General features: G+C 44.0%; 1 protein-coding gene across 1 annotated transcript in view; it reads right to left on the reverse strand.

Moving 5' to 3' along the window:
• Positions 1–15,496: 15,496 nt before the first annotated feature.
• Positions 15,497–16,933, reverse strand: part of LOC122916719 (phospholipid-transporting ATPase FetA-like) — a gene marked incomplete at its 5' end in the record, with an annotated part of 62,802 nt that continues 61,365 nt past the window's right edge. Inside the window, 2 exons of the mRNA XM_044264141.1 lie at positions 15,497–16,616; positions 16,713–16,843. Of these exons, the coding sequence (XP_044120076.1) occupies positions 16,425–16,616; positions 16,713–16,843 (323 nt within the window). The remainder of the gene's footprint in view (positions 16,617–16,712; positions 16,844–16,933) is intronic.

Consider the following 16,933-nt stretch of genomic DNA (forward strand, 5'->3'; position numbering starts at 1 on the left):
CTGATCTTACAAGTAAAAAACCCTAAAAATACCCCACAAAATTGTTAGAACTAATAAATTAATCCAGCAGAGCTGCAGGACATAAAAATCTGTTGTGTTTCCATACACCAGCAAAGAAAAATATGAAAAGAAAATTAAGAGAACAATTTCATTTACAATAACATCAAAAAGAACAAAATACTCAGGAATAAGCTTAACCAAAGAGGTAAAAGACTTGGGACACTAAAAACTATGAAATGAAAACACATATAAATGAAAAGATAACCTGTGTTCATGGATTGTTAAGACTTAATATAGTTAAGATGTCAAAACCTGCAATATGTGACAACATAAATAGACATTATGCTAAATGAAATAAGCTAAGCACAGAAAGAAAAACACTTCCTGATGTCACTTATATGAGGTATCTACAATAGGCAAATTAATGAATCAAAGAGTGAAATGGTGGTTGCCAGGGGCTGGAGGACAGGGAAATGGGGAATTGCTGTTCAATGGATATAAAGTTCCAGTCAAGCAAGATGAGTAAGCTCTAGAGATCTGCAGTACAACAATGTACCTATAGCCAACAATATATTTTTAAGTGTTCTTTCCACATTAACTAAAAAAAAAGTCAGTACTACCCAAAGCAACCTGCAGATTCAATGCAGTCATTTTCAAAATCCTAACAATATTTTTTGCAGCGATGAAGAAATCCATCCTAAAATTCATATGTAATCTCAAGGGTTCCTGAATAGCAAAACAATCTTGAAACGGAAGAATAAAGCCAGAAGGCTTCTCTTTCCTAATTTCAATACTTTCTAAAAAGCTACAGTAACCAAAAGAGTGTGGTATTGGTATAAATACAGAAATACAGACCAATGGAATTGGATACAGAGCCCAGAAAAAAACTCTGGCAAATCTGGTTGATGATTTTTGACAAGAATGCCAAGACTATTCATTCAATGGAGGAAAGGACAGTCTTTTCAATAAACAGTGTTGGGAAAACTGATATCCAGAGCGCAAAGAATAAAGCTGGGCTTTTGTCTTACACTATATACAAAAATTAACTCAAAATGGATCAAAGACTTAACCACAGACATAAAACTATAAAAAACTTAGAAAAAAACATAGGGGGAAAACTTCATGACACTGAATTTGGCAATGATCTTTTATTGCCAACATTGCACCAAAACCACAGGCAACAAAAAGAAAAACAAACTGGTTTTCACCAAAATTTAAACCTTTGTGCATCAAAGGTCAATCAACAGAGTGAAAAGGCAACCCACAGAAGGGGAGATATTTGTCTATCATATATCTGATAAGGGACTTCTATCCAGAATATATGAAGAACTCACATAACTCAATAATAAAAAGATATGTAACCCAATTAAAAAATGGGCAAAGATGGGGCACCTGGGTGGCTCAGACAGTTAAGAGTCTGCCTTTGGCTCAGGTTATGATCTCCAGGTCTTGGGATCAAGCCCCATGCTGGGCTCCCAGCTCAGGGGAGTCTGCTTTTCCCTCTGCCTCCCCCGCACCTTGTGCTTTCTCTCTCCCTGCCTTTTCCTTAAAAAGGAAGGAAATTCAGATACGAGCTGCAAAATGGATGAACCCTGAAGACATTATGTGAAATGAAATAAACCAGTTGCAGATAAATATGATTTAACTTACAGTGGTCAAATTCATACAATAATCTAGAGTAGTCAAATTCTTAGAGGAAAGAAAGCAGAATGGTAGTTAACAGGGGCTCTGGGGAAGAGGGAATGAGAGTTACTGTTCAATAGGTATGGAGTTTCAGTTTGAGAAGATGAAAAACTTTTGGAGATGGATGGAGGTGATGTATGGATAACAATGTGAATATACTGAATGCCACTGAACTGTACACTTCAGAATGGTTAAAATTTCTCCAAAGAAGACATCCAGATGGCCAAAAGACACATGAAAAGATGCTCAACATCACTCACCATCAGGGAAATGCAAACCAAAACTACAATGAGACACTGCTCACACCCATCAGAATGGCTAAAATCAACAACACAAGAAACAAATGTTGGCAAGGATGTGGAGAAAAAGGTACCCCCTCTGCCCTCCTGGAGGGAATGCAAACTGGTGCAACCACTAAGGAAAACAGTATGGAGTTTCCTCAAAAAAGTAAAAATAGAACTACCCTATGATCCAGTAATTGTACTACTGGGTATTCTCCCCCACCCCCAGAAAAAAGCAAAAACACTAATTTGAAGGGATGCATGCAATCCTATGTTTATTGCAGCATTATTTACAGTAGCCAAACTATGGAAGCAGCATAAGTGTCCATCGATAGATGAATGGACAAAGAAGACATGGGGCATGTGTGTGTGTGTGTGTGTGTAAAATACAGAAAATATATATTACAGGATATTATTCAGTCATAAAAAAGAATGAAATCTTGTCATTTACAACAAGGATAGAGTTAGAGAGTACAACACTAAGCAAAATAAATCAGTCAGAGAAAGATAAATATCATATGATGTCAATCACATGTGGAAGTTAAGAAATGAAACAAATAAGCAAAGGGGGAAGAAAGAGAGACAAACCAAGAAACAGACTTTTTTTTTTTTTTAAGAGAGTGGGGAGGGGCAGAGGGAGAGGAAGAGAGAGAATCTTTTTTTTTTTTTAAAGATTTTATTTATTTATTTGACAGAGAGAGAGATCACAAGTAGGCAGAGAGGCAGACAGAGGGGGGGGGAAGCAGGCTCTGTGCCGAGCAGAGAGCCCGACGTGGGGCTCGATTCCAGGACCCTGAGATCATGACCTGAGCCGAAGGCAGAGGCCTTAACCCACCGAGCCACTCAGGTGCCCCGGAAGAGAGAGAATCTTAAGCCTACTCCATGTCCAGCATGGGGCCTCACACAGGGTTCAATCTCATCGCCACCTGAGCCCAAATATGAGTTGGATGCTTAACTGAGTGAACCACCCAGGAGCCCCCAGACTCTTAACTAGGGAGAACAAACTTATGGTTACCAGAATGGAGGTGGGTGAGGGAATGGGGGATATAGGAAATGGCTATTCAAAAGTATAATTACGATAAAAAAAGATTTAAAAAAGAATGGTTAGAATGGTAGACTTTATGTTACACATATGTCACCACAGTTGGAAAAAAAGAGTGAAGGTGGTACAGGAGGTTCTGCTACGTGTTGTACTTTTTTGTTAGAATCTACTCACCCCCATCCCACTCTCATCTCCATTCCTGGCCATCACTCTCAGAGCTATGTTGATATCTGGCCACTCAAAATATGTTCATTTTGCATGACAGATTCTTTGACAGGTACTATAATATTGTATGCCAGTGTCTGAGTGGGTGTTTTCTGGGTAACCCAAACACTGATCAATCAGACTACCTTCACAGAGCTTGCCCTTACCCTAATGTGTCATAAGCCACTCCAGTCAAGTGACTTTTACTAGGGTGCTCAGTCATTGTGTATGAGTAACAGAAGAGAAGGGTGAGTTATTGTCCTAAGTTTGCAGAGAGAAAATTAGAACGCATAAGCCTTCCCATGAACTAGGGTTGCCAGATTTAGCAAACAAAAATACAGGACACCCTATCGTTCATCTGAAATTCAAATTTAACTTGGCATCTTGTATTTTATCTGGCAACACAATGAAATACTAGAAGTTGAAAAGAAAATCAGTAAAATAACCCAGAGTGTTCAGGGCTCCCTGAGGTCCAACTTGAAAGGGAGTCTAGACAGGTTAAAGTAAAAAAGCTCATTAAGGGGCGCCTGGGTGGCTCAGTGGGTTAAGCCGCTGCCTTCGGCTCAGGTCATGATCTCAGGGTCCTGGGATCAAGTCCCGCATCAGGCTCTCTGCTCAGCAGGGAGCCTGCTTCCCTTCCACTCTCTCTGCCTGCCTCTCTGCCTACTTGTAATCTCTGTCAAATGAATAAATAAAATCTTAAAAAAAAAAAAAAGCTCCTTAAAAATTGGTCCCACTTCCCCCACCAAAAAAACGTATTGGTCTCCACATGCAATGCTCATGTAGACTCCATCTCAGGAGCCCCTCCCTGGTTTGGGTATCTATGGTCCAGGACTTACTTTATAAAGACAGATCAGAGGGTGGAGGGAAAAAAAAAAAAGTGAAGAAGGATAAATCAAAGCTAGAAATGGGTGAGAACATACTCAGCTTCCCGTTAGGCTGCCCTGGCCTGGAAAAGCGACTTTCAGCACTTAAAATCAGGGGAAATCAGATTTTGCCCTGGCTCAAAGTGGAAGAGAAACAAAGGTGGTTAAGTATCCTATGGCACTTATAGCAGGAGGGGCACAGGTAACAGAATACAGGAATAGTGGTGGGATCTCTCTTCCTTCCACAAAGCCATACCACTGCCTCCTAAGAAACTCCAATCATTATTTGTACTTACTAATACTCTGAACCCCAGTTAAAAGAAGGCCACTACTGGTCAAGCAACTACTTGTCAGCTTATCAGCGCCTACAGCTTCCCAGCCATTGTTTCATGACTGCAGTATCACCTACTTCCCCACAGAACCTGAGCTAAAACAGGGTCTTTGAACCCTGTCCCACCTTCAGGAATCTGAATCTGTTCAGGTTATCCTCCTAAGAATCAACAAAAACAGATTTCAGGCTATTCTTTGAGAACGCATCTTTAAAAAGGTTCACATTCTCATTTATTATTGACACTGTTCACATAGTGGTAATCCCTCTCTGACTCTGGTCTACTGAGATATAAATGGCTCAATATGGCCTGATCATCATACTACAGCAGTATTTAGGAATCTTTGCTATCTATCACAGTAGGCCTGCCTGGGAGGTCTACCACTCCAGTCTCTGAGGGGTGTGGGTGGGGGTTCCAGGAGCTAAAGAGTAAAATCAATGAGGACTTTCATTCCTCAACCTGTCCTGAACACCAGCTGACTGGCTACACTGAGTCAGCATTAAAGGCTGTGGCTGACCTCCAGAATTCTTCCCCAGAGGGAGTAGTTAGCCTCTAGGGCAAGAGGAGCAGGTCACTTGGGCAAAGCTCTTTCAAGATTATCTGGGCAGCCTCTAAGGCACCTACCAATAAGAATTTCTGCAGCACCCCCGCCCCCTTTTTAGAACATTAGTGGAAAACAGCTGATACACCGAAGATCCTACCTGAATGAAGTTAGATGTGTGAATTATAAGACTGAACATACTCCATTGTAGGCTTGCCACATGAGCATCACAAGTAACCCTTCAGATACCCCCCCCCCATATTAACTAGAGACACCTTTCCCACCAAAGCACTCTGCCTCACACCTTCTACACTGGGGTCATTCATTCATTTATCCACCCGTCAAATATTAGTGGGTGCAAACATGTCAGGTACTGTGCTGGGGCGCTGGGGATACAAAAGAATACTGTATGGTTTTTGCCCCCAGGCCAGTCCCCTGGCGTCTGCTATGCCAGCCTGACAGTCCCAAACCAGCTCCGGCACGGGATCACCATGCCCTTTGCAGCAGGTAAGTGCATGGGTGGGGAACCGGCAAAATGTCAGGCCAAACGTTTTCTTAAGGTGAGAGCGAGAGAAAGATCTTAGCCTGGCTCAGGCAGATATCAACTCCAGAACCAGGGGCCAAAGGGGCGGAGGGCACCGACGGCCTGGCTGGGACTGGCTGTGCGGAAGCCCCCGCCACGGTCGCGGGGCTGGCTGCTGGGCCTCGGCGCTCTCCCAGGGCCCGCAAAGGAGATGTGGATACAACGATACAGCTGGGCGCGAGTCAGCTGAGGGGTGTCACCGCAGGGACACTCTGAGGAGACGGTTGGGCTGGATCTGAGGTGACGCCCAAAGGGATGTTTGGTCCTTGGTGCTTGAGGGTTCAGCGGATGGTAGAGCTGTAAGGTCAGGAGGAGGTCGGTCCAGAGGGTGGGAGCGGACCAGGAGGGTGGGGATGAAGGGCCACCGGCCGGGCTGAGGGGAAGGGCGGGGGCACGGAGGGCTTTCTCCTAAGGGATCCTTTGGAACGTGAGAGCAGTGGGTCTTCCGGACCCCGCCAACCCCAAAGAGGCGTCCCTACCTCGTTTCTCGCCTCAGCGTGAGCCTACGGTGCCGGCGGCGAGGGTGCTGGCGGCGGCTGCGGCGCCGGCGGCCGCGTCTCGTGCCCTCCTGGGGTCGTGCTGCAGCTGGGACAGGCCGGCGCCCCCCTTCTCTCCGGCCGGGTTGGTAATGTCCGGCCCCCCCTGCAGCCGCGGAGCCGATGGTCCAATCTGGCTTTCCCTCCAACCGCCCCTCCGGACGGCGCGTTGGTTCGGTCCTCTGGGCCGGCCGTGCTTGCCTACCTCCCAAGCGGCTCACTGCGATGGGTGCCGCGAGTCACGCGCAGTGCTTTCCGGCGACTGGAGCGGCGAGGCTTCGGCCGCAGCCCCGCCTTCTGCGGCCCCTGCCCCGCCCCTTTGGGGTGGTGCCCCGCAAGTGAGGCTGCGGTACCGAGAGCTCAAGGGACCGTAGGCGCCGGCCTAGCGGCATTAAAGATAGGTATATTTCTGTCCCACCTTGTCGTAAAGCAGCAGTTCTCAACCCTGACACCCCAGCAGAACCTCTTAGGGAAAACAGAAACTCGAAATACAGCAACAAAACCAAGGCTTGACCTTGGCAGAGACGGGCTGAATCAGGATCTCTGGGGTGGGAGTGTAGTGGTCCTTGGGTGGCGCCCAGGCTTTAATATTTTTTTTTTAATTTTTTTTAATATGGGTATTTTTTTTAATTTATTTATTTTTAGAAAAACAGTATTCGTTATTTTTTCACCACACCCAGTGCTCCATGCAATCCGTGCCCTCTATAATACCCACCACCTGGTACCCCAACCTCCCACCCACCCCCCCGCCACTTCAGACCCCTCAGATTGTTTTAATATTTTTAAAAGTATTCCATGCATCGCCAGGATTAAGAAGTCCTGGTAAAACCCGGAACTGACAAAGATTCTCTCTTTTGACCAAAACCTTAGGCTCTTCTGAATTCCCTGCTGGACTAGGCCTGACCTTGGGCTTCCCTGGAGAATCCAATTTGAGCAAGAATCCTAATTTAGTGAGAATCCCCCACCTTTGGTATCTGACCACCCTCCATATCTTAACACCTTGGCCTGCCTTTAGCAATAATTATTAAGACTGTCTGTGGTTTGAATGTGTCTTTTAGAAATCCACACATGGAAATACTCCTAAACGCTATGGTATTAGTAGGTGGGTGGGGACTTTATGAAGTGAGATTGGAGCTCATGTGAATTGGATTAGTGCTCTTACGGAAGATCTCTCAGAGGTCCCAAGTCAAATTCTCCAGGTGAGGTTACAAGGGGAAGTCTGCTGCCCAGAAGGGAGCTCTCACCCATCCTTGCTGATGAAGCGGCAGAGCTGGGTTCTTGTCCCAGGAGTGGAAGAATGAATCTCTGCGACAATGGAGAGTGAGTAAATGGATAGAACTTTATTAAGTGAAGATACCGAAAAAGCTCTCAAGAGTGAGAGAGGTCCGAACAGGGTTGCCAGGGTTGGTTTTCTATAGAAAGCTAACCGGAGAATTTAAATCCTTTAAACATTCTACTGATATCACCATTGAGCAAGGACTAGTGATGACACCTTCAAATGGCTTACTTCCTTTTTAGGGTCTGGTTATTCTTTGTTGGTCTCAGGTGATTGTCATAAAAAATGACACCCATCCCTCACACCTAGGGCAGGTGGTCCAGTTTGTTCCTTTATCTCTGGTTTCCCTAAAACTCCACATTTTGGGGATTTCTGTGAGCCTGATCACAGAGTCCCCTATCTATCTCTCCCTACCCAGCCCCACCTGCCCCCTACTCACTGGTACTCTGATCTTGGATTTCTAGCCTCCAGAACTGTGAGAAATAAATGTCTGTTGCTTATGAGGTGGTATTTCATTATAGCTGCCTGCGCAGACTAAAGACTGCAGTTTTGCATCCACTGCCCACTACCGTGCTTCTTGGCTAGAAATCCCTGATGAGGGATCAGAGGGCTAGCTGAAGACAAAGCACAGGTTGACCCCTTGAAACCTACCCCCACCCCCCAACTTCTGGGTGGGATACTTGTGACATTCTTCAGAGATTTCCCAACTAAATGTTAATACCTTGCTAGAGGGGAAAACAATCTTAACTTGATAGCGGCAAGACCCCTGGTATTTTGTAGGTATCTTGTAGGTAGGTCCTCTTTAGCATATGAAAGTTCTTTTGAAACCTCCCTTTTCCTTATGTCCCCCAACCCCTGAGTATATAATCAGCCCCTCCCCAAGATCCTGGGACAGCAGCTCCTTCTGCCCACAGGTCCTGTCCTCCTGCTTTAATGAACCACCATTTTGCACCAAAGACGTCTCAGGAATTCTTTCTTGGTCGTTGGGTCCGGACCTCAGCCCACCGAACCTCACCATATTCTAAAACCCCATCAATCCCCACTGTCTTTGAGGGTGTTTGAGTTGAGCTAAATCCCTAGAGCACTATAAGACCCCACTGCAGTGGTCCCATACCAATTGTGATCCCCTTAAGGTCTACTTTATCATCTTTAACAAGTGTCATGAAAATTTTTTTCTTCAAGAGAACGCATGCTCTTCTCATGGCAGGCCGGATGTATGGGGACATTGGGAATTCTGCTGTCTCCTTCCACCCAAAGCGAGGTGGAGGGGGAAGGCAGGCAGTCATTCAGTAGATAGTTACTAGAAGTTCACTGGTTTCCATGCCCCATGGAAGAGTTAGAGACGAAGACTGTACCACTCAGAGTTGTTAGGTCAAAGTCAAGAAAGCAGCTAAATGTCATGCTGTGTAATGCATCCTCAGGCTTCACAGAAGTGGTGTGAGCTGAGTTTTGAAGAATGGGTGAGAGGTAAAGGGTTGGGAATCAGGATGTACAAAGAAACAGAGGGGCAAAATAACTGATATGATTGAAATGTGGGGTACCATGGAGAGAGCACAGCAGAGATGGTCAGGCATGTGATGAAGAGCCTCCTATGATATACTAAACAGTTGGGGCTTATCCTGTAAGCAGTGGAAAGACACTGAAGGGCTTTATGCAGTGGGAGGAATGACAAATCACATTTGAATTTTAGAAATAAAATTCTGGGGTGAAGTGGAGAGGGCTAGGTCTACCAGTAGGGAGATTAATGAAAAGCTTGGACAGTTAAAGTGGTCCAGGGTAGGGACTTAACCCAAAATAGGCCAATTGGAATCTCTTCCCTGAGATTATTATTCCTTATAATTGGGGGAGAACTACACCCTTACTCATGGCTGGGCTTACAATGGAAATCTGAGAGCTGTGACTATCTTTTACTTGCTAAATGGCCTAAGTAGCAAAGAAAGCCAGTTTGCTGAGAAGGATCAATCTGTTGCAAAGAGAGGAGCCAAGTCTAGACATGAAGAGACTACTCCCCAAGTTCTTGGGTGACCTTCTAGCAGTGGGTTCTCTTCTGAAGGTCAGCTTGATTCCTGCCTTGGGCTCATGGCACATCTTTCTGTCCTTTCATATAGTCTCATTTTTGTCTTCAGCAAACATAGATTACTTCCTGTTATTTATGTTAAGGTATAATTTTTTTAAAAGATTTTATTTATTTATTTGATGGAGAGAGAGATCAGAAGTAGGCAGAGAGGCAGGCAGAGAGAGAGGAAGGAGGAAGCAGGCTCCTTGCTGAGCAGAGCCAGATGGGGGCTTGATCCTAAAGAGCCTGAGATCATGACCTGAGTCGAAGGCAGACGCTTAACCTACTGAGCCATCCAGGCGCCCCTGTTAAGGAATAATTTTAAAAAGGTAAAATTGTGAGTCTTATACAAACATAAACACATATTAAAACTCACTAATTAATGAGGGGGCCAGTAAGATACTAAAACTGGTTCAGATGAGATATTTGACTTTCATAAATGTGTATTTTCTACTAGGCAAAATTAATTTGCATCATCAGGAACAGGAATCATTTGCTTTGTCATGGGCAGAAACATTCTGCATTATTACCAATACTCAAACAGACTTGCACTTTAGAAATCTCACTCTAGTAGGAGTGTGGATATTGAAATAGAAGAAGGTAAAGAGACCAGTTAGGAAACTCTGGTAATTCTGACAAGAAGTGAGAAACTCTAAATTAGAACAGTGGCTGAGGGGTTAGAAAAGAGAAGATAGATTTAGGTTATAGAATAGGACTTAAAATGGAGGCCCCGCTGCCTGAAAATATGTGACCTTTTAGCTTCTGTCCTCATCACTGACTTAGTTTCTCAGAGTTCTAATTCTAATTTCTAGAGAGACAGAAACTACAGTGTGTTATAGATCCACTCTTGGCCAGTTGTGTCTAGGGGTAGTGGAGTCAACTGGCACCAAGCATGACCACCTAAATTACCCCTTCATCAGGAGCTGTGTGGGAAGTGTCAGTAATCTATGAATTTAGTACCCTGATTATCAGAGAAGAAGCCACTGAGTAAATCCACAGGATCATTGGATAAACCAGTGTTTGCATCTTTGGTAGCCAAACCATGAAGTCCTTTGATTCCACCTTCAAAATATATCCTCTATTCAACCACTTATTTCTCCAGTGCTTCTATCCTAGTCCAAGACACCACCATGCCATGTCTAGACAATTACAATTGCCTCCTACTCTTCCTGATGTCACTTTGAACCCCTATTGTCCATAGAATAGCCTGAGCAATCTTTCAAGCTGGCTTTTTTAAAGTCCTCCGCTGTTTCCCATCATATCTATCTAAATGTCCTTCTCTTCGCTCACCATGTTTTGTCTGCATTGGCTTCGTTTTGATACACACAAAGCTTGCTCCTTTTAGGACTTTAAACTAGCTATTTACTTTGCCTACAAGGCCTTTACATCAGGTTTCTGAAAGGCTAGATCCTTCTAGTCATTTAGGTCTCATTTCACATGCTACTTTCCTCACAGAAAGGGCTTTTCTGACTATAAATTATAAAGTAGCTTCCCCCTTCCTCTCCACAGTCCCTCATTGTTAAAGTATCTTCATAGTACTTATTATCAAAATGATCTTTTTTTTTTTTAAGATCTTATTTGTTTATTTGACAGACAGAGATCACAATTAGGCAGAGAGGCAGGCAGAGAGAGAGGAAGGGAAGCAGGCTCCCTGCTGAGCAGAGAGCCCCACACGGGGCTAGATCCCAGGACCCTGGGATCATGACCTGAGCTGAAGGCAGAGGCTTTAACCCACTGAGCCACCCAGGTGCCCCTATAAGAATGATCTTGTCTGTTATTGTCTCTCCTACTAGAATGTAAAATCCATGACAGTAGAACTACCTTCTTGATTTTTGGCTTTCACTGTATCTCCACATCTAGAACAGTACTCAGATTATGGCAGATGCTCAAGAAATATCTGTTGTATGGATGGATGAATGTGATCAGAGAGACAATGGGAGAGCAGGAGAGAGGGAGACAGGGAGAGAGAGAAGCTGGAACCTTGAAAGAATGGGATTTGTGGGATAGGGATGACTATAAAATGATTTTATTTTGTCTTCCACTCTTTAAACCCACTCATGAATTTTCTGGCCATTTTTCAGGTAGCAACCAGTACTTGCCAATTTGTTTTACTTTCATAATTAAAATGTTCAGATGATGAAATAGTTTTTTAAACTTCAGACTTTAAAATTACATTTTTTTCCTGTCTCTGAGCTTGGCCCTAATATAGATGCCCATGTTTACTTGGGAAAAGGTGTGAAGAAGAGTAGATGTCTGTTTTTTCTCCCTTCCCCCACTTGATAACCTTCTTCTTCAGAGTTTGAGCAGGGTGGAGGGGGAAGAGATGAGGAAGGTTTTTTCCTTGACTAATGCTACCACAAACTAGTTTTAGTGCTTGGCGGGTGTCTAAAACTGACTCTTTCTCAAGGAGCCCTTTTGTAGGTTCTTCAGACAGACCCTCTCTATGGGTGGAGATATTTCTCCTATACCTACTTTAACGTTAGTTACTATAACGTGGGTGAATTCAGCTCTAGTTGGTCACTTATGACTCCTTTAGAAATCTCAAAGAATTAGGGGTTTCTGGGTGGCTCAGTTGGTTGAGGGTCAGAGTATTGGTTTCTGTTCATGGGATCGTTGCCCTCCACATCAGGGGGGTAGTCTGCCTCTCTCCCTCTGTCCATCCCCCTGCTCGTACTTAACTCTCCCTCTAAAATAAATACATGAATCTTTTAAAAAAACCCAAAACTCTAAGAATTAAAAAGCAACTTTATTGAAGTATAATTTACATACAATAAAATTCACAGATACTAAGTGTACAGTTTGATGAGTTTTGACAAATATATACACCCATGTAAACACTTCCAAAATCTAGATACAGCTAATTTACCTCATGCCCCTTCACAGGCAATCAATCCCACCCTCTGGTGACCTTTTATTGAATCAGAAATCTCTAAGCATTTGACAGCAGATCTATTGCTTCCTTCTGCTGAGATCTCCTCAGCTTTTCAGATGCTCTCTCTGGCAGAATAAAGAAACTAGCTAACTAGGTCTGTTAGATGGCCCATAAGTAGGTGGTCTATGGGGAGTTTCCATTCATCCCTTGGTCCTGAAAAACGCAGTGTAGGGAGTATAGGCCAATCTCACTGCGGCCACCAGCAGCCACCGCTTCTAGCTCTGTCATAAAACAGATAGCTGATTGTGCTCCTGCTTTTTAGATTTTCCAGGTATGAGTTAGGTGTGCATTCTCTGTACCCCCCAAACACATTTATCATATCAGTCTCTCCAAATAATTTACTTAAAACCCTCCCAACTTGAACTGAACTGAGGGTAGACTCAAAGCCCCCTAGCAATTCTCTCCATAGATCCCTTATCAATGTCTGAATCTCCGGACCTTTTCTCAAGGTGGGTGAGGTGATTAAAAGTTGCTTTTCACACTCCCCTTCTCCAAGTCTTGCATGGCCATCTCACCCCTCAGTGTGCAATATGGCATGTGCTATCTTGGATCCTCAGCAGAGATGGAGACTCATATCTCCCAAGATGCACATAAACCACTGGGAGAGGATGCTGATTGTTCAGGAACATTGGAGGATACTTTAGGTCCAAATTATTTTCTTACAAATGCCTTATAAGGGAGACCAGACCATGAGTGGCCATGTTTCATAAAAAGAGACCCCTAAAGTATAACTGAGCACTAGATACCAAAGGATAAGATTCATTTTGAAAGGACAGGGTAAGGGGTTCCTGGGTGGCTCAGCTTGTGGGGTGACTGCCTTTAGCTTAGGTCATGATCCTGGAGTTCCAGGATCAAGTCCTACTTCCGGCTCCCTGCTCAGCAGGGAGTCTGCTTCTCCCTCTGACCTCTCCCTTCTCATGTTCTCTCTCTAATTCTCTCTCTCTCAAATAAATAAATAAAAATAAAATCTAAAAAAAAAAAAGGACAGGGTAAGAGGCAAGTTTAGGACAAATGAAAAGTAGGAGGGGCGCCTGGGTGGCTCAGTGGGTTAGGGCCTCTGCCTTCAGCTCTAGTCATGATCCCAGGGTCCTGGAATGGAGCCCCACATGGGGCTGTCTGCTCAGCGGGGAGCCTGCTTCCCTCCCCCACCACCTGCCTCTCTGCCTACTTGTGATCTCTGTCTGTCAAATAAATAAATAAAATCTTAAAAAAAAAAAAAAGAATGGACAGGATTAGAAGAAGGAAAGGGAGGAGTCCAGAAAGACTTTAGTTTTCTGATTTGAGTCAGTGGGTGGTGATGCTGTTCAGGAAAGAAGAAAACCAGGCAGAGAAGCACATATGTTTCATTTGTTCATTCTTTGACAGACATTTATTGAAGTCCTATTATATGCTGTGAATAGACAAGTATATCAATGATTCCAATGCCCTGTGATAGTGTCACTGAGAGAGTTATTAACAGGGAAGCAAGTAAATACAGAGGAAAGGTAGATAAGTCACACTGAGGGAATTCGGGTAAGCTTTTGGAAGAGACTGCCTAACCTGATCTTTCAAAAAAAAAAAAAAAGAAAAGAAAAATCAGGTCCCTGGGTGGCTAAGTGGGTTAAGCCTCTGTCTTTGGCTCAGGTCATGATCTCAGGTTCCTGGGATTGAGTCCCACATTGGGCTCTCTGCTCAGCAGGGAGCCTGCTTCCCCTTCTCTCCCTCTGCCTGCCTCTCTGCCTACTTGAGATCTCTGTCAAATAAATAGATTTTTAAAAATCTTTTTAAAAAATTGAGGGGAAATGCACATAACATATAATTCACCATTTCAAAGTACACAATTCAGTGGCATTAGTACATTCATAATGGTTTTCAACCATCACCTCTATCTAGTTCCAACTATTGTTTTGAAGGGTGCCTAGGACTTTGCTACACGAAGAAGGGAGTGAGGGAAAACATTTTAGGATATGAGAATAACATGTTTGATGACATGAAGACCAGATGTGGCATGGCTGGAGTGAATACAGGTGGGGGAGTAGTAGAAGGCAAGGCTAGAGAGGGCCCAATAATAAAATGTCCAAATTTTAACTTTATCTAGAAGGCACAGAAAGCCACTAAGGGGTACAAAGTCGGGGTTTGACATGATCAAGTTTGCTATTTATTTATTTAAAGAGTTTATTTATTTATTTGACAGAGATCACAAGTAGGCAGAGAGAGAGAGTGTGGGGGGGAAGGGAAGCAGGCTCCTTGCTGAGCAGAGTCAGCGGGCCACAGGGCTGGATCCCAGGACTCTGGGATCAGGACTTGAGCCGAAGGCAGAGGCTTTAACCCACTGAGCCACCCAGGCGCCCATCAAATTTGCTATTTATAAATATTACTCTGGAAGTAGTATTGGTGGGATGCTTTAGATAGGGGAAAATGAGGAACGTGAGTTGGGAGATTTTATGCAATAATTCAGATGAAAGATGATCGAAGTCTGAACAAGAGTAGTAATGATGGAGGGAACCGAAAACAAGACATAATAGAGGCAGAGTTAACATTTCTTTTTTTTTTTTTTTTAAGATTTTATTTATTTATTTGACATAGAGAGACACAGCCAGAGAAGGAACACAAGCAAGGTGAGTGGGAGAGGGAGAAGCAGGCTTCCCACTGAGTGGGGAGCCTGACATGGGGCTTGATCACAGGATCCTGGATCATGACCTGAGCTGAAGGCAGATGCTTAACGACTGAGCCACCCTGGCACCTCAGAGTTTACATTTCTTGATGACCTATTAATAGACATCAGACTAGAGGAAGAGTGTGGAATGATTTCCATCACTGCCTTGGGTGACTGGGATCATGGTGGCAGCATCCTGAGTGACGTTTTGGGGGAAAATGATTAATACATGTTGGTGGATTGAGTGTGAATTTCCTAGGATTCAACTAAATGAAGGATTTCAGAATCAGTTTAATAAATGGATCTGGTTCTAAGAAAGATCTAAGATCGTTTAAAATCTTCTTTCTGTTGATAAAGTCTGGATGAAGTCACTCAACCTAGTACTAAGGTGTGTAAAGGGGATAAAGCTCCGTGGTCAAAGGATGTGGTCATATTGAGGTCAAGATAGAGGTTAGCAACAAAGGACAGAAAAGTGAAATGGAACTGCAGAAGGAGAGAAAAGGGGTGGATAGGGCAGTAGGGCCAATGATACTGCTTGGATGTTATTGTCACTGGGATCCAACAGATCATACACATCTCTCCACTCCAAAATAAGCAATTTATTACTCCATAAACTTCTCAGAAACAATTTCCCGAGTACATACAATTTCTTCTCAAAGTAATTTTATGGAATGAAGACAAATGTTCACCAATTGTGGCTTATGCCCCCTCAAGAAAGGATTTTTAAACATCCCCAGCAGTCTCCTTCTCCCAGTTCTAAAGCCTGAAAAGGTGTCAGTTCTTGGATAAAAGGGGTCAAAGAGAGGGGAAGAAGGCGAAATCTTGAGCTGTCTTATCAAGGCAGGAACCAGCTCCTCGCCCCCCCAGCTTTTTTTTTCTTTTTGGTCCGGAAACTCTCCTTCAGCTTTTTATGACCAACTTCTCATAGCTGCCTCCTCCTTTTGAGACCCAGGGCCAGCAAAAGACTTACCCTGAATTCCCCAGATGAACCTGAGAAAGGTATCTGGTGAGATATACTTGTGTGGAGCCCTGGAAATGTTTACAGTTGCTCTGGGTATGGGAAACAGGACCCAAAGTAAGATTCTTAGGAGATATATGTATGTATCTATATATATATCTATATATTTTTTTCCCCTTTCTTACATTGCCCCTCTTCACTCACCACTTCCATAGTTGCTTGTCTGGATTAAAACTTGGAAGGGGTGGTGGAAGGGAAGCCTGACGTCACTTTTTCTTGAACCGCTGCAACTCTGACAGATATCTGGAGGTCCTTTCTTTACCTTTCCTTGCCTTACCTGGCCACAACCTTCTAGGGAATGAAGAGGCTGAGCCCCTAGAGTGAGAGCAGAATGGCAGGTTTATGCTAGTTTCCCTGGGGCTCTAATCCATCCTTATTAATTTGTGTGGATACAAGGGAGGAAGATCAATGACTGATTCCTTTGGGATTTCCCCATGGGCCTTTACTTTTTAAAAGAAAAGCTGTTTTTCTTGAATACCTTGTCCTTCATTGTTTTGCCTGAAGTGATGAGGGCCCCAAAGCCCTGTTTGTGGGAGAATGCATAGGCAGAACGTCGAGGCCTTGTGTGTCTCAGTTTGGTCTGGGTAGGGGGTAGCAGTGGATGTCTTGTCCAAAGATGAATTCTGTTCATGATCTATAGTCAGAGCATGGAGGACAGGGTTTTTATCCACCGAGGCAAAGGCAGACAGGACCATGAATTCTATCTGGGTAGATTCCTTGTTCCACTCACCTTGTCCACGTCGGCAGGCCAGAACAATGGTTTGAGAAATCGGTACCCAATCACAGGCAAAATACAGAGGACCACGCTGAGGATAATAATCAGCCACATTTGTGGCAGGTTCAGAGTGTTCCTGGCCACACCTGTAAACAATGAGGTGCAGGAGGGAGGCTGAACCAGAGCCTAGAGGAAGGGGACTGTCAGCCAGAATTAGATAACTCTCCATTTCAAAA

This window comes from Neovison vison, chromosome 9, assembly GCF_020171115.1.
Source record: "Neovison vison isolate M4711 chromosome 9, ASM_NN_V1, whole genome shotgun sequence".
NCBI classification, from domain to species: Eukaryota; Metazoa; Chordata; class Mammalia; order Carnivora; family Mustelidae; genus Neogale; species Neogale vison.